The 26,084-nt window shown below is 41.2% G+C and overlaps 3 protein-coding genes across 3 annotated transcripts; all 3 read left to right on the top strand.

Moving 5' to 3' along the window:
• The first annotated feature begins 424 nt into the window (after window positions 1-424).
• LOC136425172 (macrophage mannose receptor 1-like) lies at window positions 425-14,621 on the top strand. Its single transcript, XM_066413969.1, has 10 exons — window positions 425-602; window positions 4,946-5,045; window positions 5,428-5,814; window positions 6,849-7,235; window positions 8,310-8,696; window positions 9,061-9,363; window positions 13,154-13,418; window positions 13,541-13,547; window positions 13,871-14,016; window positions 14,371-14,621. Exons 2-10 carry the CDS (start codon window positions 4,964-4,966, stop codon window positions 14,615-14,617), a joined length of 2,211 nt encoding a protein of 736 aa, XP_066270066.1. The 5' UTR covers window positions 425-602; window positions 4,946-4,963; the 3' UTR covers window positions 14,618-14,621.
• Window positions 14,622-16,652: 2,031 nt separating this feature from the next.
• On the top strand, window positions 16,653-18,676 carry LOC136425547 (uncharacterized). Its single transcript, XM_066414466.1, has 2 exons — window positions 16,653-16,785; window positions 17,097-18,676. Exon 2 carries the CDS (start codon window positions 17,123-17,125, stop codon window positions 17,714-17,716), a length of 594 nt encoding a protein of 197 aa, XP_066270563.1. The 5' UTR covers window positions 16,653-16,785; window positions 17,097-17,122; the 3' UTR covers window positions 17,717-18,676.
• Window positions 18,677-20,074: 1,398 nt separating this feature from the next.
• On the top strand, window positions 20,075-24,626 carry LOC136425545 (uncharacterized). Its single transcript, XM_066414464.1, has 4 exons — window positions 20,075-20,250; window positions 22,533-22,602; window positions 23,275-23,406; window positions 23,779-24,626. The coding sequence occupies exons 1-4, from the start codon at window positions 20,146-20,148 to the stop codon at window positions 23,898-23,900; spliced, it is 429 nt and encodes a 142-aa protein (XP_066270561.1). The 5' UTR covers window positions 20,075-20,145; the 3' UTR covers window positions 23,901-24,626.
• Window positions 24,627-26,084: the final 1,458 nt, after the last annotated feature.

The following is a 26,084-nucleotide window of genomic DNA, read 5'->3' as shown; positions in this document are numbered from 1 at the left end:
AAGGCGTAAAATTAGCCAGCAAGCGTCAAAAGGTTTATTGTATGCATATATATGATATCGAGTCTGCGGCAAGACCAATGACTCGCTTGTACAGCCATGCGAGAGCATGCCGTGGTCAATCTTCCGAATGATCTTATGATCTTTGAAAACAGCAGTCATATTCAACAGATACGATATTCATAATGGTTTCTAATAAAATCTAGATGGTTTTGATTGGCACAAGCTAGTCGTGCCGTACTTTCTGGATAGTCCCGTTTCAAGGTGGCTTGATCCTTTAAACTTTCTGCATATGAGCGTCCATTCAGCAGACAATGGACAATAGACAATAGACAAAGGGTAGTTAAGGAACCATCCATCCGATAATTGTCAAATGATGTAACACGTCAAACTTGACCAATCACAATCGCTGATTCTGGGGGGCGTGTTGGCGACGTCACAAACGAACAAAGTGCCCAAAGTTAGACCGCAACAGAGAATTGGAATGGCATTTACACCGATGAAATGTATAAATATATATATATATCCGGAAAATGTCCTTCTGTATATAGTCGGAGAGTGAACAGCAAGGGGACGTCGACTCGTCGACAACACTGAACATACCTGTAAGTACCCGTCTTTGTCCATTTTTATATTCCACTGCACAAATGCTGGTTTCTAAAACATGGTAAAGATGCTTACTAGAAATGCCAAGCTATGCATGACCACAGTAATAGACGCACGTCAGCTCAAACCTTTTAAGATATAGTAGTGACAGACGGCAAAGTGTCAAACAAAAGATCCGTTTTTTTTCGTTGTATTCAAAAGAAATGACTAGTAACACACGGGCCTCTATACTATTTCCGTCGGTTGTAATCTCAGTTATTTGTACTACTTGATATAGGATGCGAGCATTTTACTTTTACCATGTATCATCGAGTATGACACCGTGTCACCCGGGCGCCAAACGAGAGGGAAGGGCAAGCTGCCTGAGGACAGGGTCTTTGTGCTTTTGTCTAAGATTTGTCAAGCAAGAACATTGCAGCTTAGGCCACACGAGGATACCCTCATGCGTGACTTCCAAACGCGCACTATCAATGCCTGCCCCCCTCCCCAAAATCTCTGTGTCTTATGCTACGGTCACATTTCCAAGCCGGGGCCCGACCGGGCTGTTAGAGAAATCAAAGAATAAAAAATACATATCAAGAATATACCTAGCGCATGGTAAGGAGAAATTTTTACAAATTTTAGTGTGTTTTGTTGTCTTTTATATAATAGTTTTCGTTCCCACAAGCTGCCCAGCCGAGCCCCGGTTTGGAAATGTGACCGTAGCATAAGACACAGAGATTTTGGGGAGGGGGGCAGGCATTGATAGTGCGCGTTTGGAAGTCACGCATGAGGGTATCCTCGTGTGGCCTAAGCTGCAGTGTTCCACTGCACGAAATGGCCTCGTGTCCAGGCGGATACGCACAGGGATTTTTCTGTATTTTTGGCGGATACTGACGGATACTGTCGGATACAGGCGGATCCAGCGTAACTAACGGATCCTAACCGGGATCTGGAATATTTCCGGAGGAATCCCTGTACGTATCCACCGGGATACGAGTCCATTTCGTGCAGTGTTCTTGCTTGACAAAACTTAGACAAAAGCACAGAGACCCTGTCCTCAGGCAGGTTGCCCTTCCCTCTCGTTTGGCGCCCGGGCGACATGGTGTCATACATGGCAGACAGACGACCATTGTTAACCAGGCATCCATGATTTGTATACAGAATACAATGAGACAAATAGATACGAGCATGATACTGTAAATGCAGAAATGTTCGCGGTGGCTTCATGTTCGCGGTTTTCGCGGTGACCTTCGCGAACTTCGAAACCACCGTGAAAATCAGTTCCATTGTGTGACTGTAGAGCAACCACCGTGAAGATTCCATTTTCTCCTTACCGCGAAATCTAATCCCCGCGAAGTTTTCTGCATTTACAGTACTTGAAATGTGATCAGTATAGGTAATGAAGAAAAGCACGTTCAAATCTATTCTACAGTATCGTGACCATAGTTTTAATTCCTCTTGACACAAATGTGAAATGATAGATTGTATTTGAAGTGGCATGCGACTTTTTCTGTCAAATTTTAGGAGGTGTGTGTTGTCTAGTGTGGTCGCATAGGGGTTATGTCAGGATAACTGTGTATATGTGCGTTTAATAGGCGTCACACACTGGTCTCAAGGTCAACTAAGAGTTGTCTGGCAAGCGTTGACGCGTGTTTTAAACTGTCATATATTCAAATTTAACAGCATTTCTAATCATATCGATGATCTTAACCCATCGATAGATACTTGAAATATAATAATTAATAAATGAGTTGTTCTAAAGTTAATGCAAATTATGTATATGTATAGATTAAGTCTTTTGTTTGTCTCTCGAGTAAATATGAAATATTTTCAGCCCATGTGAACGGACCGGTGTCTGCAAAGTTTAAATTTAGATACCCATCGCTTCATTGCACACCGCACAGTGGCAAAGGGCAGAAAGGGGCGTGTGAACGGTAGAAACGCCCTTCACAACAAATGACCTGATGACACCTGATCAAGCCGCACCAAATTTGACGAGCTTCGTACAGTTTTTCTTTATCATATGGTAAATCTCTAATGTTGGTGAAGCATTTGCGGCTTTGCAAAACGAGCGAGGTTTTTCTCCTGATTTTCGTTTGCAGTCTTTATTTCTGTACACAACTTGATGACACATTGGGAAAGGACAGGCCTACTGTAGTTTAATTACAGGTTTCAAAAAATCAAACACAAACCCGTAATGTACGACGCGTGGCTGGTGTGTCCCCCCACGCGCCAAATCACCCATAATTAGTGGTCGGCGTGTGGTTAGAAGTAGCCGGGAATCTACCATATCCTAGACTCCTCGGATCACATCTATCAAGAGCAAAAGGGAACTGCCTCGGCCAACTCTCAGCGGCTAATATGAAACGATCAAGAAATTAACGTTTACAAATAGCGTGGTGACAAGCAACAGATCAATTTGAAAGTATCTAAGTGATCAATTTTTGGCTAGGTTAAGCTGACTAGGAATATGTCGCAGTGGCCGGTCCTGGTGTGAAATGGTGGCTGTAGTTGTCTTCAGCTACGATGTGTGCCAACCGATGAGTTCATTGACCTTAATTACCTCTTACTTCGGTGCACCTTGATCGGTGGGAAATGGCAGAAAGGGTCGTGTGAACAAAAAAATCTAGTACCTAGGATGTGATATCGTTCAATATTGTTAAAAGAAAAGGTAATTTTTAATTAGGAAAGGGGCAAAAATAGTGCGTGTTTGGATGTCGTGTATCTTCGTGTGGCCTTGGTTAAAAGGTTCTTGCTTGACAGGACAGGGACAAAACACGGACCATGTCCCCTGGCAAATTTTCCTTCCAGTTCGTTTGGCGCTTCATGGTGTCATATATAAGTGCCTGGCAGACAGACAGGCATTGTTAACAGGCCATTTCTAATTTGCATGCAGACTACTTGTATTCGAGACATATTAGTACAAGAATTACACTCGAAATGAGACAAATAAAAATTATCGTGATTTAGACATGTTTGCCACCAACCATTTTCTGATTTTTGACACGTTCAAAACTGTTCATCTATTTTCTTAGATACTGTGATAATTAGTTCGATGTCTGTGGCACACACAGAGATGAAGCGATAGATTGTGTTTTAGGTAGCAAAATTTTTTGCCAAATTTCAGTAGCCAAATACCGGATGTTGAGACACACGGGTCATGTTAGAACAAGTCTGTACATGTGCGTTAGTAGGGGTCACACCCTGATCTAAGGGTCAACCGAGAGTTGCCTGGCAAGTGTTGGCGGGTGTCAAAATACAATATGATCAAGTCAAAAATATTTTTTTTATTCATTTTTATGATGCAGGCAAAATCACTGTGCGCACAAACCATATTAAAATAGGTATTAGTTATTCCAGTCAATATTAAAAGCTGGCATGAAATTAGAATATAAAATGCGACCTTTGTATTTTTACCAACTCTCTTCTAACGTCGATACTTACTGAGCATTTTGTGTAAATACTTGAGCGGTTTAGATATATGTTGGCTGTTTTTGTAACTTTATCCCGGTAATAATACACAAGTACAGGTATTTTGTATATATATATATTATTCATAGTTCAACCGGGATAAGTGCGCCCCCAGCGTGAGGTACCAGATTTGCAGGTACTAGCAAGCGGTTGACTATAAATCATCAGAAGATCCAACCCCTAGCGTTGTTCAAAGCTAATCAATGGAGATGCCTCTGTTGCACTGGGTGAAAACGATTTCCAATCTAGGATAGTTCTATTCATATCAAACCTGAGTTAATTAATATCTCAGGCATGTACTAGTATAAACAATGCTGTCAAGTTTCCTTTCTTTTCTGTGTTGGTTTCAGATACATTGAAGTTGATAAGTCTATCCATTGGTTCTATCAATTCAACTACAGTTTATATGTTAATACGCCCATGTTACAAGTATAGTCAGGCTATTAAGCTTCCGGCATCGAAAACGCTTTTTGTTTTTTTGCTGTTTATGTCTCATTCTTCAGTTAATGGGTGTGGTCTTATTCCTTTGAGCAGTTCGACGGCACCACCTTCCGATACGCAATTGTATTGCAGAATGTCAGAGCTGTATTTTGCTGATGCGAGTGATTTTAGATGAATTTGTATTTTTTTTTTGTTTTCTTTTGTTTTGTTTGCCAACGTTTTATTTTTTGGGCAGTTCGACGGCACCACCTTTCCATTCGCAATTGTATTGCGGAATGTCAGAGCTGTATTTGGCTGATGCGAGTGATTTAAGAATAAGTTTGTTTTTTCTTTCGTTTTCTTTATTTTTGTTTGCCACTGTTTTACTTTTTTGGCGTGTAAAATGGGATTGTGAACTTGCATAATGATGATCTTGGAACTCAATCCTGAATCGATGATTTGTGTTTAGGTGGTGTACGTTGACAGGATGACGGGTTCATGGGCATCCGATTTCTGGAAGTGGACGGTCTTAGTACTGATAGTGACGACTGCAACAGTGACAGCTCAAGGTACACATAATGTATATATTTCATTTGTGGATTGATAAGATTTCATGGAGTATATGGGTACGGACCTTACGCCATTGTCCTAATGGAAAATTTTCTTGACGGAATATGTGATTAGCTCTTCATCTCTCCTTTGTGAATGCCCCTATGTTGTTATTGCGGTTTGTCACTGTTTAGGTTGGATTAGCATTTTACTTAAAATGTGCAGCCAATTTGTTGTTTAATTTTGCAACACCTGAAACTTCTAATGTTGATGATGCGAGCAAATCTTTATTAGCCCAATTACTGTAGTCTTTATTTTATGCTCAATGTTTCTTGCGAATGACAATACTTTTTTCCTAAATATACGTACATGTATACCTATCTTCGTTTGATTTTCCGACAGTATGTCCAAAAGCAGGCTATGTCAGTTTTAACGGAGTTTGCTACAAGGACTTTGCTGAGCTGAAGACGTACTATGAGGCCAGACAGACGTGTGCCGCAGACGGGGGACTGGTGGCCATGCCGAAAGACAACGCGACCAACACTTTTATCCACGATCTGGGAGGAGCCACACCTCGTTGGATCGGGTTGACTGACGCCGACAACGAGGGGCAGTGGGTGTTTGAAGACGGCGAAACCCTGGCGGCAACCGGCTATAACAACTGGTACCCCACTGAGCCGAACGATATTGGTGCTAGTGAAGACTGCGCCGTAGTTCTTAGTTCCGGTCACCTCTGGCATGATATATCATGCACCAAAACCAGGGGATTCATCTGTCAGCTAGCTATAGGTATGTGTTAAACTAATGTGCTTGTACGATTATGTCTGGGCCAAACAATAACGTTCGGAAGTACAAAATATCATCTCGCCGATGTCTGGCGGTAGGAAGGTTTGTAAGGCATATGTGACAATCCCTTTATCTACATGTTGTAAATGCCTGTCTTTATATTAATATTATCACATGGCCAGATGGCGCCGACCAATCAGAAGCCTACATTGCCCATGTGTTAATCGCCATAACACACCCGTGATCATCATTCCTCCCATTATGTAGAGGATAACACACCCGTGATCATCATTCCTCCCATTATGTAGAGGGGGAGGTAATCTTTTTGTTAACAATCGTATAATGTTTATTTGTTCCCAAATATGCTTACTTTCTTAACAGGATAAATCAAATCTTTTGTAAGCATATGACAAAATAGAATAAACCATTTTAATACAAGTCAAATCTGAACGGGCGGAACTTTAAGTGGAGCCGCCCACAGCATTGTCAAAAGGATACCCAGCAGGGGGGAATGATGATAATAGATCATAATAGATTTGAAAAAGATTTGACATGCCAATATTTCAATGTTATTAAATATCATCTGTGGAAATGTTGGGTTTCAAAAAGAAATCTATTGTCTTCCGTTCAAGTGTAAATTCTTAAATGCATTCTTGATTGTATAAGCGTATATGCGCCATACAGGAATTGTCTACTCTTTTTTTGGATAGGCTATATGATCGCTCACTCGGTGGTTTTATTCGGTGGTTATAGCACATGGCCAGGCGTTATGACACCATACACACCTCGGGGCGGGTCATTAACCCTTAATTGTTATTGCGGTCTGTCACTGTCTTAGTTGGTTAAGCTTTTTATTTACATGTGCAGCCAGCTGTATGGATTTTGGAACAACTCAACCTTTTAAAGTCGATGACACAACGGAATTTACATTGCCATAAAGCTAATTACATCAGTCGTTATGTCATACCCAATTTTTTTTTTCCAATGGCAAATACGTGTTTCATCAAGCTACCTATCCTCGTTTCCTCTTTCTACAGTATGTCCGATAGCAGGCTATGTCAGTTTCAACGGAGTTTGCTATAAGGACTTTGCTGAGCCGAAGGCGTACGATGAGGCCAGACAGACGTGTGCCGCAGAAGGGGGACTGGTGGCCATGCCGAAAGACAACGCGACCAACACTTTCATCCACAATCTGGGAGGAGTCACACCCCGTTGGATCGGGTTGACCGACGCTGAAAACGAGACACAGTGGGTGTTTGAAGACGGCCAATCCCTGGCGGCAACCGGCTATAACAACTGGTACCCGGGTGAGCCGAACGATGTTGGTGCTTGGGAAGACTGCGCCGTACTTTTTAGTTCCGGTCACCTCTGGCATGATATACCATGCACCTACACCAGGGGATTCATCTGTCAGCTAGCTATAGGTATGTGTTAAACTAATGTGCTTGTACGATTATGTCTGGGCCAAACAATAACGTTCGGAAGTACAAAATATCATCTCGCCGATGTCTGGCGGTAGGAAGGTTTGTAAGGCATATGTGACAATCCCTTTATCTACATGTTGTAAATGCCTGTCTTTATATTAATATTATCACATGGCCAGATGGCGCCGACCAATCAGAAGCCTCCATTGCCCATGTGTTAATCGCCATAACACACCCGTGATCATCATTCCTCCCATTATGTAGAGGATAACACACACGCGATCATTATTTAACAATTGTATAATGATTATTTGTTCCCAAATATGCTTACTTTCTTAACAGGATAAATCAAATCTTTTGTAAGCATATGACAAAATAGAATAAACCATTTTAATACAAGTCAAATCTGAACGGGCGGAACTTTAAGTGGAGCCGCCCACAGCATTGTCAAAAGGATACCCAGCAGGGGGGAATGATGATAATAGATCATAATAGATTTGAAAAAGATTTGACATGCCAATATTTCAATGTTATTAAATATCATCTGTGGAAATGTTGGGTTTCAAAAAGAAATCTATCGTCTTCTGTTCAAGTGTAAATTCCGAAATGCATTCTTGATTGTATAAGCGTATATGCGCCATACAGGAATTGTCTACTCTAAGTGTCGCTAATCGGTGGTTTTATTCGGTGGTTATAGCACATGGCCAGGCGTTGTTTGTTTGTTTATTCGTTTGGCATGCATTGTATTTACAAACATGCCAGGGTTGCCCAACTAGCTTAAGCTATTACAAAGGGCCAGGCGTTATGACACCATACACACCTCGGGGCGGGTCATTAACCCTTAATTGTTATTGCGGTCTGTCACTGTCTTAGTTGGTTAAGCTTTTTATTTACATGTGCAGCCAGCTGTATGGATTTTGGAACAACTCAACCTTTTAACGTCGATGACACAACGGAATTTACATTGCCATAAAGCTAATTACATCAGTCGTTATGTCATACCCAATTTTTTTTCTTTCCAATGGCAAATACGTGTTTCATCAAGCTACCTATCCTCGTTTCCTCTTTCTACAGTATGTCCGATAGCAGGCTATGTCAGTTTCAACGGAGTTTGCTACAAGGACTTTGCTGAGCTAAAGACGTACGATGAGGCCAGACAGACGTGTGCCGCAGATGGTGGACTGTTGGCCATGCCGAAAGACGTCGCGACCAACACTTTCATCCACAATCTGGGAGGAGGAGGAACTGCACGGCGTTGGATCGGGTTGACTGACGCTGACAACGAGACACAGTGGGTGTTTGAAGACGGCCAATCCTTGGCGTCAACCGGCTACAACAACTGGCAGCCCGGTGAGCCGAACGATGATTACGGCGGCGAAGACTGCGCCGAAGTGGCTGGTTCCGGGCACGTCTGGAATGATCTATGGTGTACCAGCCGCAAGGGGTTTATTTGCCAGCTAGGTATGTGGTACCTTAGATACTAGGGATTGTCACTGATAAGTGTTTGTAAGGTTATTTTTGTGGCACAATTTCTGTGCCAAATATGACAGAAATGGAAACAGAAGGCCTCTCTCCCAATCTCCCAATTAATCGTTTGGCGACAAGGCCCCCGACCCTGATGCAAAACCGGATGAGATTTTCAAGCTAGTTGAGGATTCAACCATTGTACAGCTCACAAATCTCTATCATAATATGTTGAACAAAAAGAAACTCACCAAGATTTTAACCCCCAAAGTGTACACTTTATCAGATCGATTAATTTGCACACCTGGGGCAAAAATGTACCCTTTCATGCACCTGCCAATGATATTAATCAAATGATCAGGCACGAGGATATGTTGGGAACATGTGCTTAGCCCTATATCTCCATTTTTGTGGATGTGTTTCTATTCAAGCCAATTGCTAGTCCTTGCCTTTTTACACTGGCCTAAAGTCTTGCGTCATATAGTTGCAGTTGATGGAGGTTGGTCGGACTGGGGTACGTGGTCTGGCTGCAGCGTGACTTGTGGAGTCGGGACGCAGACTCGGAACCGAACCTGCACCAATCCTGCACCAGCGAACGGAGGAACAGACTGTACCGGGGACGCACGGGAGAACCGAGACTGCGAAACGGGGGTGCCTTGTCCAGGTAACCGTCAATTATCATGTTACATATATTCCTTTAGGATAGAGAAAAGGAAAGCAAAATACACGTATTTCAACTTGTGCAAACACAATTACTTCGTATTATTACCCACGGTAGGCAAATTGGCAGAACCATGTCATGTTCAAACATCATCGTGCTTCAATCCTATCATTTTTGTGTCAATATGATCTCTTGGATGACCATCGCCGTGTATCGTTATCTTTCTGATTAGAATTTAATGAAATAAGTTTCTCTTTCTATTTTGGCAAAAGCAGACTGAAACAAGAGTCTTAGGACCCAAAATCTCCATGAAACGTTGTTTTTCTATTAAACCAGTTCCCCCCATTCTATATCGCTCAATGGTATGACCCACACTGAAAGGGAAGATGTCTGACCTACTTTCGCTATAAATAGCTACTGACAGGTGGCGTGCCACATGACAACACTGCAGATATAGATTTTCCTCATTACTTATGCAAATTAAGTCCAATTTGCATAATTTGCAGTTCATTGTATACATCTCTGCTTAAGCTACCTGTATAGTAAATAACATGAAAATCTGTCGCTCCTTTCTTCAGTTATTCTCCTTTGAAGATTTTGACAAATACGCCATTACAGTTCCAGTGACACATACCGGGGGGCCCAAAATCGACCTTGACCTTTCTCCCCCCGACACCTACCCACATACCAAATATCATTACAATTTATCTATACGTTCTATAGTTATGCTGATTTTAAGCATCCGGTGACACATACATACACACACGGTGACACAAACATACACACACGCGCACACACACGCAAACACACTAACTTTGCATGATTTGCACTTCAGTGTGTACATCTCTGTCCAACCTACCTGCGTACCAAATAACATGGAAATCTGTTGTTCCTTTCTTCAGTTATACCCCTTTAGAACATTTTTACAAATAGGCCATTGTAGTTCCAGGGACACAAACCAGGGGGCCCAAAATCGACCTTGACCATTCTCCTCCCAGCGCATACCCACATACCAAATATCATTACAATCCATCTACACGTTCTACAGTTATGCTGACTTTAAGCATCCAGCGACACACATGCAAACGATTTACCTCCTTACTTATGCAAATTCGGTCTCATTTGCATAGTTTGCACTTAAGTGTGTACATCTTGGTCTAACCTACCTGTGTACCAAATAACATGACGATCTGTCGATCCTCTTTTCAGTTCTTCTACATTGAAGATTTTTAAAAATACGCCATTGCAGTTCCAATCACAAATGCCAGGGGGCCCAAAATCGACCTTGACCTTCCTCCTCTTAACACCCACCCACATACCAAAAATCATTACAATCCATGTACAGGTTCTACAGTTATGGTGACTTTAAGTATCCGGTGACACATACATACACACAAACACCAAACGCAAGCAAAACAGTATATCCATGAAAAAGCCTTTTTCCATGGAGATAAACATGACGTTTAAACTCAATATTGCTGTTACGTACATTATATACAGAAATATGATAAAACATTTTGGTTTTCCATTTTAACTAGAAATGTAAACTATTGTTTTGCAATAAACCAAAGATAAATCTGTTTTCGGCCGGTTTCCGGATTCGAACCAATACGCAAGGTGTCTATGAGTTTCATTATCTTCGCAGAGTATTTGTACTCGGAGAAGATTATGTTTTCGGTTTAAAAATCTGTTGGGTGGGTCTGAATGTATGTCAGGAGCATAACTCAAGAAAGCTTAAATGAATCTTTATGATTTTCGGTAGATGTGTAGTGGTTGTGCAAAGGAAGGTCAAGTTCGAAAATGGTTCACCTTGCGTTCTTCAACAGTACTGCAGCAGACTTTGCATTTTTGTGTGTTTTTATGTAGGCAAAAAAAGTGACGGAGACGTTGATGGATCTTCATGATTTTTTGCAGGTGTGTAGATGTTGTGAAAACGGAGGTCAAGTTCAAAAATGGTTCCCCTTGTATTTTCCGTCGGTAATGCAGCAGGCTTTGTGTGGATGTGTATTTGTATGTCGCCAGCATAACTCAAGAAGCTGTTGATGGATCTGTATGATATCTAGTGGATGGGTAGGGTTTACAGAAAGGAAGGTCAAGTTCGATAATGGGCCTTCTAGCGGACACCTAAGGTACTGCAACAGAGCTTCAAAATTTCGAGGCATATTTTCTGAAAGTGGTATGGTCGTGATTTTTGTATGGTAGATAGTTTATGCCACAGAAAGTAAGTTCTGTAAATTTGGGTCCCCTAGCGGCTTGTCAAGAACTGCAGTGGGTGTTTTTGTTTTGACATTCGGACATGAATGGTAACAGAAGGGGTCGACAGATCGTCGTGATATTTGGTATCTACAGAGCTTATATGGTGATTTACATAATCAATGACTGATTATGCAAATGAGGAGCTAATTTGCATAATCAGAAAGGAAAGTTTGTTAACCCACTGCATTTCATAATCGGACATGGGACTGTCAGGTCATGTAACCAGATGGCCTTGCATAAACGTACATGTAGGTCAAATAAATAAACTATCCTCCAAGCAGAGGTGTGGGTCCTGCTGGTTTTTAACGCGTTCAGTTTAGGCATTTTTGTTCACCGCGATTGGCGACATAATAAAAAGGGGACAAAAAAGAAAGCCTAACAAATACACCTAAAAACACGTCAAAAACCAGCCAGACCCACTCCTCTGTTTGGAGAGTACACTGAACCAACTGCACCACTGCTAGGTGCGGAAAAGTCACATGTACATGTACTATGTCTTTCAAAATGTGTATGATATGGAATAAAGATTTATTCTATTCACATATATATACGGAACCGTTTCCTCATCACTTTCAACTTACAACACTGCAATATCGAATCTTTGTGGCCCATATAATATCAACATACTCATATTTTTTCATGACCAGTTATAACATATACATTTTTATCAGCACACTCTACACATATACTAGTCCTGTACCACCAAATGATTTTTAACCCCATCTAGACTGGACTCATTCGCCCCATCATGACTTCCAAATGGTATGGCGCATGATCAAATTTGCAAGGGGTGATAAGCACGTAAATATCAATCTCTCTCCAAATTAAGCCTTGTTAGAAATAGATAACGGTTTTAATGTTCCTTCTTGAAATGATGTTCATATAATCATTAGAAATAGATGACGGTTTTGATGTTCGTTCTTGAAGTAATGTTCATATAATCATCATAATTATATGACGGTTTTAATGTTCTTTCTTGAAGTAATGTTTATATGGTAATGGATTAGAAATGGATAACGGTAATGATTTCTTTCTTAAAATAATGGTCAAAGTTTCAGAACTTGAATAATACAAGGATGCCTTACATAGTTTTATAGTCGTCTAATGCATTAGGTTAATTGTCTAGTTTGTCAGAATAATGATGTCATGAGTTAGCCTGAAATCCTTAGCTCTGATTCGTTCCAACGATCGCTTTGACGCATGCGTATGATTATTTACAGCGAAGCGATGAAAACAGCGAAAGAAACTAGAATAAATGGATGCCAGACTGGTCATGGATAGACATAGAAGCAATGTACCAAATGTATATATAAATGGCAATGAAAAGTCCCTTCTTACAGAACTGCATTTTATGACACAATATACAAAATGACGATGCGCGGAGCAGAAATGTCACTAACAATGGAGTAAACCGGTTTGGAATTCCATGCAATTAACAGACGTGTGCGATAATACGTTGTGCAATTAAGTGGTTTCTACTGTATATTATGTAATAAACTACATTCACTTGACGAAAATACCATTCTCTCTGCCACAGGATGCGGCGGCTATCTGAACGCCCCAAACGGGACCCTGCAGAGCCCGGGACATCCACAGAACTATGCGAACAGACTGGATTGTGTCTGGATCATCACTGTTGACCCTGAGGAGCGGATTTTCCTCTCATTCTTCACTTTTTCCGTGGAGCCTTCTTCTACCTGTAGATATGACTACGTCAAGGTAGTTTATTTTTCAATGTTACGGTGTTTTATTGTCAAACAAAAAAAAAAATCACCATTACCATTACTATCATCATCGTCTTCGTGTTCCTCTTCGTCTTCGTGTTCCTCATTATTTTGAGACCAAGACAACTCTTTAAGGTTTAGATATGGCAATCAAATTTCAACTGAATGGTATACGTCAGTCTAACCTAATCTCCAAGCAGAATTTGGGTAAGTCCAATGTTTGCGTCGGAAATTACAGTTAAAACTTGTCTCAGAATGATTCTTACCAACACAGATGAACTTTTAAGATAAAATACTGTAAATGCATTTTAGTTCGCGTGGTTTATATTTCGCGGTAGGGAGAAAATGGAGTGTCCGCGGGTGTTTTGAGTTCGCGTTTGAAATAGCAGTAGCGCTACAGTCACACATTGGAATGGATGTTCGCGGTGGTTTTAAGTTCACGATAATGTGTTCACTGCGAAAACCGCGAACATGAAACCAGCGCGAATATTTCTGCATCTACAGTAACCCCTTTTTGTTATCTATTCAAGGTGCAGGACGGCCGGGGCGATTCCGCCGTTGACATGGGAACGTGGTGCGGCACCGACAGCCCTCCGCCGCTGAACTCCACCAACAACTCCATGACGGTCATCTTCCACTCGGACAACAGTATAGTGTATCCCGGCTTCGTCGCCACGTGGGTCACGGAAAGTTAGTGCATCTATATAACCGATATTTCGTCTTCGTCACATATCTTAATACAAAGGAAAGTCGTGTTGGTTGATCTCCATGTTGCGCCTTTGAGTAACCTATTTAGATAAAACATTGCCAGATAAAAAAAATCTAGTGGGTATTCTTATAAAGCTAGGAGCATAATTATTATCTTCGCCGAGTACTTTTTGTAGGCAATAGACCCAAAGCTTCTTCAAACTCTTGCGTACGATTTGAATAATGACAGCATCCAGTCTATACTGTGTACCGCTTGACACGTTGCTTGAAGCTTATGAATAAAACCGTTTGTGACGAAATTATTCACCATATTTTTTTCTAGAATGCCTAAAATCGACATTTGTCTCCATGTAGTTGATGGCGGTTGGTCCGACTGGGGTTCGTGGTCCGGCTGCAGCGTGACGTGTGGAGTCGGGACGCAGACTCGGAACCGAACCTGCACCAATCCTGCACCAGCGAACGGCGGAGCGGACTGTGATGGGAATACACAGGAGAGACAGAATTGCGACGCGAAGGTAACTTGTTCAGGTAGGGATCTAATTCAAAATGATCATATGCCTGCTGCCTGAGGCTTCCAATAGGGCTTGTAGTTCGTCGTTAATCTTCAAGCAGATCCAACGGTTGGAAAGACCGTATCCAACTGGTAGAAGGAGTTTTTATTGCACCCTGCAAAATAACGTTGTATACTAGAAAGGCCGTCATTTGCCCCTGAGCAAATACAGCATGTTTAGCCATACTCCTCCCCATGCAAGAAGTGGGCTGTCCCAAAATAATACCTGGGCAAATCGAAATATTAACTGCATGTAGAAAGGCAACATTTGCGAGAGCATCATACTTCGCCAATCTCCCTCCCGATGCATAAATTGACTGTTCCAAAATCACCCGTGCAAAAAAAATTCTCTCTACAAGTTCTGCGAGACCCCAAGAGCTTCTTACTGCAAAGGCTTGTGTGTGTTCCTGCAATATGACCTCAGGTGACCTAAATAGAACACGCGTTCTTTGGCCAGTAGCAAATGGAACGCGGGGATCCTTAGATAGAACATGGATTCCTTGGCCAGCAGCAAATAGAACATGGAACGGGGATACCACTTTTGGCCTGTTTTTGGTCTGAAAATGGGTCCAAAAGTCCCCAAAATGAAGCATTCTGAAGTGATGTACACCAGAATTGTGATTGAAGTCCTGTAGGGACATGTTCAAGGCACCCTTGTACCGAATTTCAGGTCACTTGCTTGCAATACCAGGGCACAGGAGCCCAAAATATAAAAATTGTCTAAAAATGCCCCAAAAAACCTCCATAAAAATGATTTTAATGCCTGTTTCAACAAAATTAAATAATCACCTAAGGGTATTTTCCATCTTTACCTACATGCCAAATTTCAGGCCGTTTGGCCCAAAAATGACGGAGTAGATTCCATTTGAAGATATGGCAGAAGGAGAAGAAGAAGAAGAAGAAGAACGTGAACAAAAACTAGAAAGGCCGTCATTTGCCCCTGAGCAAATACAGCATGTTTAGCCATACTCCTCCCCATGCAAGAAGTGGGCTGTCCCAAAATAACACCTGGGCAAATCGAAATATTAACTGCATGTAGAAAGGCAACATTTGCGAGAGCATTATACTTTGACAATCTCCCTCCTGATGCATAAATGGACTGTTCCAAAATCACCCGTACAAAAACTCTCTTCAAGTTCTGCGAGACCCCAAGAGCTTCTTACTGCAAAGGCTTGCGTGTGTTCCTGCAATATGACCTCAGGTAACCTAAATAGAACAGTGTTCTTTGGCCAGTAGCAAATGGAACGCGGGGATCCTTAGATAGAACATGGATTCTTTGGCCAGCAGCAAATAGAACATGGAACGTGGATACCACTTTTGGCCTGTTTTTGGTCTGAAAATGGGTCCAAAAGTCCCCAAAATGAAGCATTCTGAAGTGATGCACACCAGAAATGTGATTGAAGTCCTGTAGGGACATGTTCAAGGCACCCTTGTACCGAATTTCAGGTCACTTGCTTGCAATACCAGGGCACAGGAGCCCAAAATATAAAAATTGTCTAAAAATGCCCCAAAAAACCTCCATAAAAATGATTTTAAGGCCTGTTTCGAAAGAAATGAAAAATCACCTAAGGGTATTTGCCATCTTTACCTACATGCCAAATTTCAGGTCGTTTGGCCCAAAAATGACGGAGTAGATTCCATTTGAAGATTTGGCAGGAGGAGAAGAAGAAGAACGTGAACAAAAACAATATGTTGAGCCATACTAGGTATGGCTAAACATAACAATATGTTGAGCCATACTAGGTATGGCTAAACATAATAAATGAAATTACCCATAATGTTTCCTTATGTGTCATTTATGGGGCATTTTCGCTAGTTGTTGTGTAGAACGTCACATCACGATATTTTGCAGTTCCAAGTGCATCTCCCGCTACACCGAGGGCACAAATTGACGGTAGTGTATTCTTATTTATAAATCAAGAAATTACCTATACATTTTTCCTTATGAGTCATTCCCACCCTTCCATAGTCTCTTGAACGTGTTCCGTGATTATTGCAAAACTGCTCTTCACATTTCTATCTTGTACTTTTTCTACGGAAAAGTATTTTGACATTTAACTCCAGGTGTAGCTACAGGAACCATTGCAGGTATCGTGGTCGGAGTGCTTGCAGCTATCTCATTGGCAGCTGCTCTTGTCTACATTTTCACCCGGAAGAAACGATGCTGTAAGAGGGAGGAGGAAGAAGGTAAAATCGACATCTGTCTTTCATTGGCTTGAATTCTTGAATTGAGGTTTCCGTTTTGAACTCTGGTGTGTTAGGAATAGGTTGGGCTGTTAGTCCAAACAACAACGGCAAAGTCCATAAACCTTGAAATACTGCAATTAATGTAATGTACACACCCAGAAATATACACGCACACGCACATACACACACAATGGCACTGTACCTGTCTTCTTTTTAAACTATTTTAGATACTATTTTATAGTTTTAGATAACAGAAACCAATGACAGGCAAGAAATATTCGAATCTCTCATGAATATCGTTATCATTCCAGGTGATGACCACGTATACGCAGTTCCCATGGAAACCGTTCGCTCACCACCTCCACTACCTAAACGTAATAACAACAACCAGAACCATGTCATTCGAAACCTAGACGGGAAAACTTCAGTTAATCGGCTGCAAATAAACTCTGGGCCATCAGGGGACGCCTCAATGCCTACCGTAAGCGGAAATAACGACTACGACCTTCCAATTGAAACCGTAAGCATACCGCCCCAACCGCCCGAGCCTAGTGTTCACTATGAGAACCAAATCATGATCTCAGACGCAGCAACTCCAGATGATGGGCTGTATTTAAACATTAATCCTCCAGGGGGCGTCTCGAGACCAACCGGAAGCGGAAATGACGACTATGACCTTCCAACCGAGACCTTCAACACACCATCCGAACCAGGTAATTACTACCAGAACAGGATCATTCCACAACCAGAAGTGGCGACTCCAGATGACGGGCTGTATTTAAACGTTGGTCCTCCAGGGGGCATCTTGAGACCAGCCGGAAGCGGAAATGACGACTACGAGGATCCCAAAGATATCTTCAACCCACGCGAGCCAGATGACCATTACCAGGAACTAAAACCTTCTGTCTACCAGAACCTGCATAAGCATTGAAGACTGGAACAAATCGTGATGAAGAATTTCTAAAAGAAGGGAAAAGGTGGTGAGATTTATAGAGAAACTTTAAAGTTTGAATATTATTCCCGAAAGGATAAGGAAGACAGCACCGGTGATGAACCGAGACGAGGGGGGATACAAACTTAGCCACATTTGGGACAGTGTTCTCACCGCAAAAGCGCCACCTACATCGCGGCTACTTATAGCGGTGAGAAGCAGTACTCCAGTAAGAAGCTCTGATGAAGGTGTCTGACAGACATCAAAACGTTAGCAGGTGAGAATTACCGGTTGTGTAAAAAGAATCTCCAATACTCTTAGAATATTATTGTTCGCAGTTTAAGTGGCAAAAATTGAGAAAAAGAGAGAATTGATTGAGAATATTGTTTTTGATCTAATGAACTCTACAATGCGACATGGATTGTATATTGGGGTGAGATCTAAGCTAGGGAAGATGTCTACTTGTTTAACAGAGAAGTTGTATATTGTTTTGATGTAAATATTCCGCAAATGCATCGATTTTCCAGCATTTCTCTATCATATAGAGATGAGTGCGAAGGGGCATTGGTATAAATCTATACTGATAGCAATAATCAAAATTGAGTACACTTACCAACAATAGAATAGAATGGTGAAATCGAGAAAGGCTAGCAAATGGGTTAACCTTTATAACTTTTTATAGACTTATTTCTTATAACAGATCATTTTTAATAAATAATGGCAATAAACTAGTTTGAAAGACATTTTGAAAGTAAACTGTGGGGTAGTGTGCTATAAACCATTTGCTTATTGTGTTATCAAATAGGTGCTAATTATAAGCAACGATTTATTTTTCTCTTACATACTTTATGATACACTTATTTACACATTTAAATTCAAGGTGTTGTATGATGTATTGATTTCCGATCTTATAGTTTTCTTAAAGATTAAAGAATCAACTTGAATTAAACACAATTTCTTCCGAAACGGCTTTAATGTATTCAGAGGGGTGACCGATGTAAGCATTGTTGTGAAAAAGTTAATAACCTAACCCGGTGTTACGCCGCATTTCTGCCCCATCAGATTTCTGCTTCACATAGTAGTGCGCGTCCGTGGATTTAGGGTTAGGGCTGGCGAAAGATTTAGGGTTAGGGCTAAGGATTAGATGGGTTAGGGTCGACTTAAACCTAGCCTCAACAACGCGACTCCTCTCAAATTCCAATAAGACGTCTGCTTGAAAATCGCGCCACAAGAATATGACGCACTTTTCTCGCCTCAGGTATACCGGAAACCCCCTATCAGTGTTGGGGCATTTATTTAACAGGGGCAGAAATGTGGCTCACACCGGCTACCTTGGATTGTATTGTTAATGAAGTGATTACGTTAAAGAGAGAAGGGACATGAATGAGAACACAGCAATGGCACGGCTTAAGAATTTCTTATTTTCTACCCTTTAATTTGTATCTTCCGAAAATCTGAGAGTGGCCGCCTGGCGAAAATTTATGGAAGTTCATACCTTCGTATCCCTTAGCACAACAATTAAGAGATTCATTTTTGGCTATAATCACTTAGTGTGGACAGAGTATATGACCTTTTTTGGCGGAGCTGGCATCTAGCAAAAATTCGTAAAAATTCATGAAAATCGTACGAATGACGTCAGTTAAAGCAGAGTTATTTCAGCCTATAGGCATTTAGTATGGACCGAGAATAAGTATATTTCTGTTATACCGAATTTGTTTTCATCGAATTCACTTTGAAACTGCCCATGTAAAACTGCCGTCTATATCAGAAATTTATGTTGTATTTTGCGTAATATGAAACGTTTCATACTCCCTTCTATGTTCGCTCTGAGTCCGTCTACTGTTGCCTGTGCGTTTTCGTAGCGCATACAATCTCATGACAGTAACAAGAGAAACCTTTGCCTCTTCTCTACTTAAATGAGCTTTGCGATCTTGAAACGCAAACGCCGAAACCACTGTTCCATACCACTGACAAACTGGGACGGTAGCACTTCTAAAGGGGTTGCCTGGCAACAGCGTCAATAGCCAATAGAGGAAGTGATCAGGTGTGACGTCACGGTCCTGCCCTTGTTTGGGGAAATATGCCTTGGACCGCACGATTCCCGGGGAGGTCACCCTACAGTACAAGTAGTCGCGACAGCCAGCATTATGTCCAGCCACCGTTTCAGTATAGTACGCGCTGGTAGTTTTACTTCAACAGATGGTACATAGGATTGTGTTTTATTTTCATGGCAGAATACAAAATTGGAATAATATTTAGCTGTACAAGCACATTTTACAAACTCACACACCCCCTAACCTCTGCTTGGAGAGTAAGCCCGGATATTCTACTCCAAAGGTGGCCTCCCCAAGGCGCTCCGGAATGTGTACTTAGCCCACACCTGAGCAGACACCCTTACCTGTCGGCCACAACCCGGACCGGCCGCCAACATGTCCCCCCGCCCCGCTGGCGTGCTCTGTCTGCTAGCTGTGCTCCTCTGCTGCTGTATCAATGGAAGTGTCGGTGTGAAGAAGACTAAGGAACAGCTACTGGCGGTAGGTGTTATAGAATGTGTAGTCGCTGTCAATCCCTTTGGCGATGTAGTCTATTTCCACATGTCTATACACAATGACAACATGTTTACTAATACTACTACTGCACTTCTGGTCGAGGACTGCTAGGGATTTGCTGGATAATTACAATTTCCTTTAATAGCTACTGTAAAAACCTTGCTGTTTTTATACTATGTCTTTCCTTGCGTGTTGTCAACATTGGTATCACTTAGGTAAATAGGACGATCCTCAGGCCCTTTTTAATAAGACTAGAACAACCACCGAGACAGTAGCGCTCATGCGAGACCAGTGTGTCAACACAGCTTCACAGTTCATGCAGAAAACAGTAACAGTAGTTAGTTCTGCTGCAAAACTTTGGTAGAAGAAGAAGTAGCAGTCGTGTTTTCAGGTGCCCATGTGTTTATTGTCATCCCAGCTGGGATAATTTGTCTTTACGCGAAAGTTGCAAAACAGGAAAGTCAGGTTCTCTCTCTGTCAGACGATAATGTGAGGCGTATCAAGGATCGTTCGGTCGGTTTGTGGGTTAGACCACAGAGATCTTCATAAGCTAAGCATGCATAGCTCAATGTCCCGACTTGTTCTACATTGATAAATTGCCAAATTTCTGGGCGAAGACTTTAGATAAACATGATTAAAGCGCTTTCTTCAATTAAGAAAGATCACGAGAATTTAATTACACGTTTGGCGCTTAATGAACTAATCACAATAATTTGTTTAATCTAATTGTTGAAATGGCACTAGATTATTAAATAAAGGCATCTGCTTCCACTCATTGATAGCTAAAAAGACTTTCCGAATGTCCGAAGGCCCTCCTACACTTACACACACAAGACTGAATTGTGATAATTTCTCTGACAGTGTAAGGAAAGGCCTGCAAATAATACGCCCCCATTTTTCGACAGAGCGACCTCCTACTGAAAGATTTATCACGTTCAACAAGGCAAGTGTCACCTAAATGTACGTAGCACTTTGATAGCACGCCCACATTTTTAGACAGAGCGCCCCCTACTGAAAGATTTATTTCATCCATCAACATGACAAGTTAGACAAGTGTCACCTCGGTGTGTGGAACAGTTTGAACAAATATCGTAACAAACGGTCGACAAATCTTCAGCTTAACAATCGATTTATAAAGTCGTGAATAAGAAACGAATTGTGCCATGTATAACGTGATTAATAACGATGAAGTATCCAAGCAGAAAGCGGGAAGGTAAGGCACACCGAAGTGCGCATTGATAAAGAGAGACGTTACTACAAAAGCAGACAAGGCACCAAAATCCTAACGCCAGTACCTAACAACATAGCCCCCCTCCTAAACCGATTCATTGCTTTAAGAGCTGTTTTCGTGCAGTGCAGGCTCCGACATTCATTGAATTTTTTTGAAGTTAGAATCCCTATATGTAGCTCAAAATGGAGAGGAAGCACACGGCTTGTTCTTGCGTTGACATTGTCATTCCCTGAGTAAATGGAGAGGCAGCACACGGCTTGTTCCTGTGTTGACATTGTCATTCCCTGAGTATGTTGTATAAACAGGTGGTCGTGTGGTTTGCCATGACGTCATGATAAGGAGTGCGGGTACGTGCACAGTTTGATTGCCTCGCGGATTCCGAGAACTATTTCCTGAAATCTTGTCACGACCCACTATACTTTACGTATCTCAAACATAGCACTGGAAACATATTCTTGTGGGCACATTCTCTTACTAATAGTGTATTATGTACATTGGAGATCGAGTGGTTCGCAATGACGTCACAGTGGGTGTGGGTCCGTGCACAAAACTATTTCCTGAAATATTTTTTATATACAACCCACTATACTATGCGTACCTCAAACATAGCACTGGGAATCTATTCCTGTGGGTACATTCTCTTAGTGTGTTGTGTACATAGGAGGTCGTGTAGTTTCCTGTGACGTCACAGTGGGCGCGGGTCTGTGACGAGTGCACAGTTCTGGCCTCACGGATTTCCAGAACCACTTCCGAAAATCGTAGAATTCTGTAAGCTGTTGTTTAATTACACGTATAGAAAAAAATACTATGTATTCATCCCTAAAAATGTTTGGTGCACTTCTCCAAAGTACATTTTGACCAGGAATCCAGCTTGTCGTTAACGAGTGTTACGAGTAAATAAATTACATAGAATTTTAAAAATCTACCCCAAAGGGAAACGTAGAAACTGAGGCTTACGTATTAATGTTGATAAATTTATCGATTGATTTTTCAACTAATTGAGTGATTTATCTATTTATTTGTTTACGTTCTGCAGCAAGTCGACGATGTGGTGAAGAACCTGAAAACCATGAACTCCAAGCGTGGTCTGGGATCAGAGGGCGTCAGTAAGTACTGTACTACATGTACTATTAGTAAGAGCAATATTTCAGATAGTACCTAATATAGCAGCCGCCAGACCCTTGCGACAGTTTCATCAAGTGCGAGTGTGCAAATATGTATCATGTGTATTGTTGTGTTTTATATGATTGTAAACCCTGCAGCAATTCAGCATTGGCTGCCATTGCATGGGTAATATTTGAAATACAATACAATCTAAATCGCTTACTAAAACTAAAGTTTTGAAAGCGGTACATATTGAAAAAGGCTTTCAACCGCAGTGAGACGTGGTTTCAAGAAATTATAAAGCGGGAAAACATCTACAATGTTTTTTGTAAATACTGATTATTTTTGTTGTTTCGCCTGTTCTTGCTTTACAAAAAGAACGATAACATGCTGTATTGCCTGTTTGTCTTACGTGTAACAGTAGCGCCCGTAACGCAGCTAGCCGTGAGGAATGGGTCTCGCACCAGCGATACAGGTCTCGCACCGCTAACCTCAAATAGCTTACTGAGTTTCCATTGAGTTTACTGTTGTCGTCATGGATTTTTTCTTTCTTCCAATATGACGCTAGGTATTTTGAAGTACAGCGCACCCTGTATATTTGCTGGTCACCATCTTGGATCAACCACCGCCAACATGGCGACAGCTACTCATATTTCATTTCTATCCTTCCCAAGGTCGTTCCTCCCTTGGACAGTTGTATATGACTGAGATGGAGCTAAAGCGGGCCCTGCTGTCCGACCCGGCCGACCTAGACCTACAGGAGGGCATGCGGGAGCTCAAGACACTTGAGAAGGAAGTTCACAAAGGTGAAAAAATTAACGTTAGGAATCGACAAAACACATTTTGTAGAAAAATGTGACTTGCACATGTTTAGAAAAGAGCACCTTTGCTTGTAATTCTGTAACTAGTATTGTATTGCGAAAAAAATGTACTGAAATAGAAACAAAGAGAGGTAAGCGAAGAGTGTGAAATACTAAAAACTATTCTGTATGTAAATTTTCCAGAACTTCAAGCTTGATTTTTGTTTTTATCCAATTATCTATCTAATTGTTGCAAACAAGACAATCGTATTGTACTCTAACGTTTTTTTTACAGTTACATTCTAAGTTTTTGAACATATTATAACTGTACATATCATTATGAAGCACTGACAATACTTTCTGTGATTTCTCTCACAGACCAAAAGGCAAGCATCCCGCAAATCCGCAGCAAATCCGACGTCCCGGGAGCTCTCGCGAGAATCATCAAGCAGCGAGAGCAGCTGTTCTCTCAGGAACAGGCCAATCAGATCGTTCGCTAGGGGACGGATCAACCAATCAGGGCTTCGGCTGTGATATCAAATTTCACACCCGTTTTTGTTGTTGTTAAAGTGGCTTCTCATTTTGCTTTATATTTGTGTACTTTTGTACCAAGAAGGGCTAATTCCTTACAAGTCACAAGATTTCCTGTGAAATGATTGTTTTGGAGACCTTATCTAACCTCAAATCATTCCCTTATTGAATTATAACCTTTATTATAATCATAACTCACAATTTTCAAGCAATTCGTAGGTTTTTTTGCGTCACTGGCTGCTATCGCATATTTTACCACGGTTACAATTTTAGGGGCAATCTAAGTTAAGAGGGTCTGCTTCCTAACCAGGCTGTACAACCCGCCTTTTTTTCTTTCTGATGGCATATAATAATAAGTTTATTGCAAGTTCTTGCCCGTAGGCTAATTGCAAGTACAGTAATCATGGAAGGACGGACAGACAATTGGTAACAATATAGCATGTGACTATTCTAGTTCAAATACTAACACTAAATTCTATTTCATTTGGGTTTGACTTCTTTTTTTCGAGACAGTGGAAGACGAATACTCCCACTTTTTCTGTAATGTGTGGTCTTTGTACATTTTCTCGAGCTCGGTTTCTTGTGGCCCGAGCGCAATGGAACTAATGTGCCATTAGAAAAAGAAAGCGGAAGCGTTGAGCCTGGTAAGAATGCGAGGAAGGGTGACAAATACATATCATGATTGGTAGCATAAATTGTAACAACTGTATTCCTGTGTAGACAACATCAGGCGATATCGGGGAAGCAGAACAATGTTACATGTAGCAGTGGGGGTGATATTATGGTTGTTGTCCTTCATCGAGTGTTTATGTTCATCTATATAGTACGAGTGAGGCAATAAAAGTTTGATTTGAAAGCATTACAACTTTACTTATACAAATGGGTTATTGATAGCAAATAACTAAACCACCTATCCAACACTGGAAAATAATCGCTTGGAAAAAACACAGTCACACAAGAATTAAACTTCATACTGAAGATGGAAAGACAGGGCAGGAACATTGAAAATAAATGAAGCTGTTCTTTTTTTTATATCTATATGATATAACGCAACTAATAACGTCATAAGAACTGAAGCTGCATGTTGATCATAAAGTACTTATATCTGAAAAAAAGTTTAACAACAAATTTATACGGAAGTTACCAAATCTGCGGCAGACCCTAATACCCGTAAGAGGATTGAAACAGGCCACCATTAATCAGGACAAAGATGCATCCACGTCCAATGAAATGAGGTGTGGAGGGGGCTTACGCAGACCATAACGGTAAGCATGAAAAAAGAGTTTCTTACAGAAATCCAACGCTAAGCCCTCCATAAATGTAGTTGCGGTGTACGTAGGCATTTAACTATTCTTAAAGTTACATGAAAAGAAAGTTACCTACTCCGAAAAGTCAAGAACACTTCTATACTGTAAAAATGTCCTTTGGAAAATGTTGCACGAATGCCCTCCAGCGCTTGACCCCCGGTCACACAGGTCATCCTACCGTGACCTGACCTCTGTCCTCATTACCTTATTATGTAAAGGTGTGAGAGCGTATCTGTTTAGATGGACAGCATGACATGAAAACAAAGAAACTGGAAACGTTCAGCTCAAACCAAGGCAAGTGGAACACAGTTTACTAGGCAACCATCTCCCTCATGGAGCAATAACAATCACTGGGACGGGGAGGGTCACGGCGTGACGTCGTCAGTATCCTGAGTTTGAGCCACTGCCTACAGCGATATTCTATTAAGAATCGTAAGGGATTGGGGAATCACGAGGTTTAGCATGACCTCAAAAATAATATTTGCCCATTTCTATACGCTGTTGTGCTGAGATCTAGCTTTTTATATCAATATGTCAACGGCCAAGGTAGCAGCATACATGTAGTAACATTTGATAACATGATTTTAAACAGGTTTATGGTGCAATCATGAGACACATTTGACCTTTGGGTCACAAGGGTTACTTTACCTTGACCTGATAACACAAATATATCTTTTTATGTCCACTTGTCGAACTTTATAGCAAGCCTTGCAAATGAGAAGTAGACAAATAGATTGTAATCTCGATATTTACCCATTTTTCTAATTTTCAAGTGCTCAATGTTCAACATGTTCATATTCCCAATGAAATATAGTCGAAAACATTGTATCCACTTGTGTTTCGGCT

This window comes from Branchiostoma lanceolatum, chromosome 19, assembly GCF_035083965.1.
Source record: "Branchiostoma lanceolatum isolate klBraLanc5 chromosome 19, klBraLanc5.hap2, whole genome shotgun sequence".
NCBI lineage: Eukaryota > Metazoa > Chordata > Leptocardii > Amphioxiformes > Branchiostomatidae > Branchiostoma > Branchiostoma lanceolatum.
This window is presented reverse-complemented; position numbering and strand designations above follow the sequence as displayed.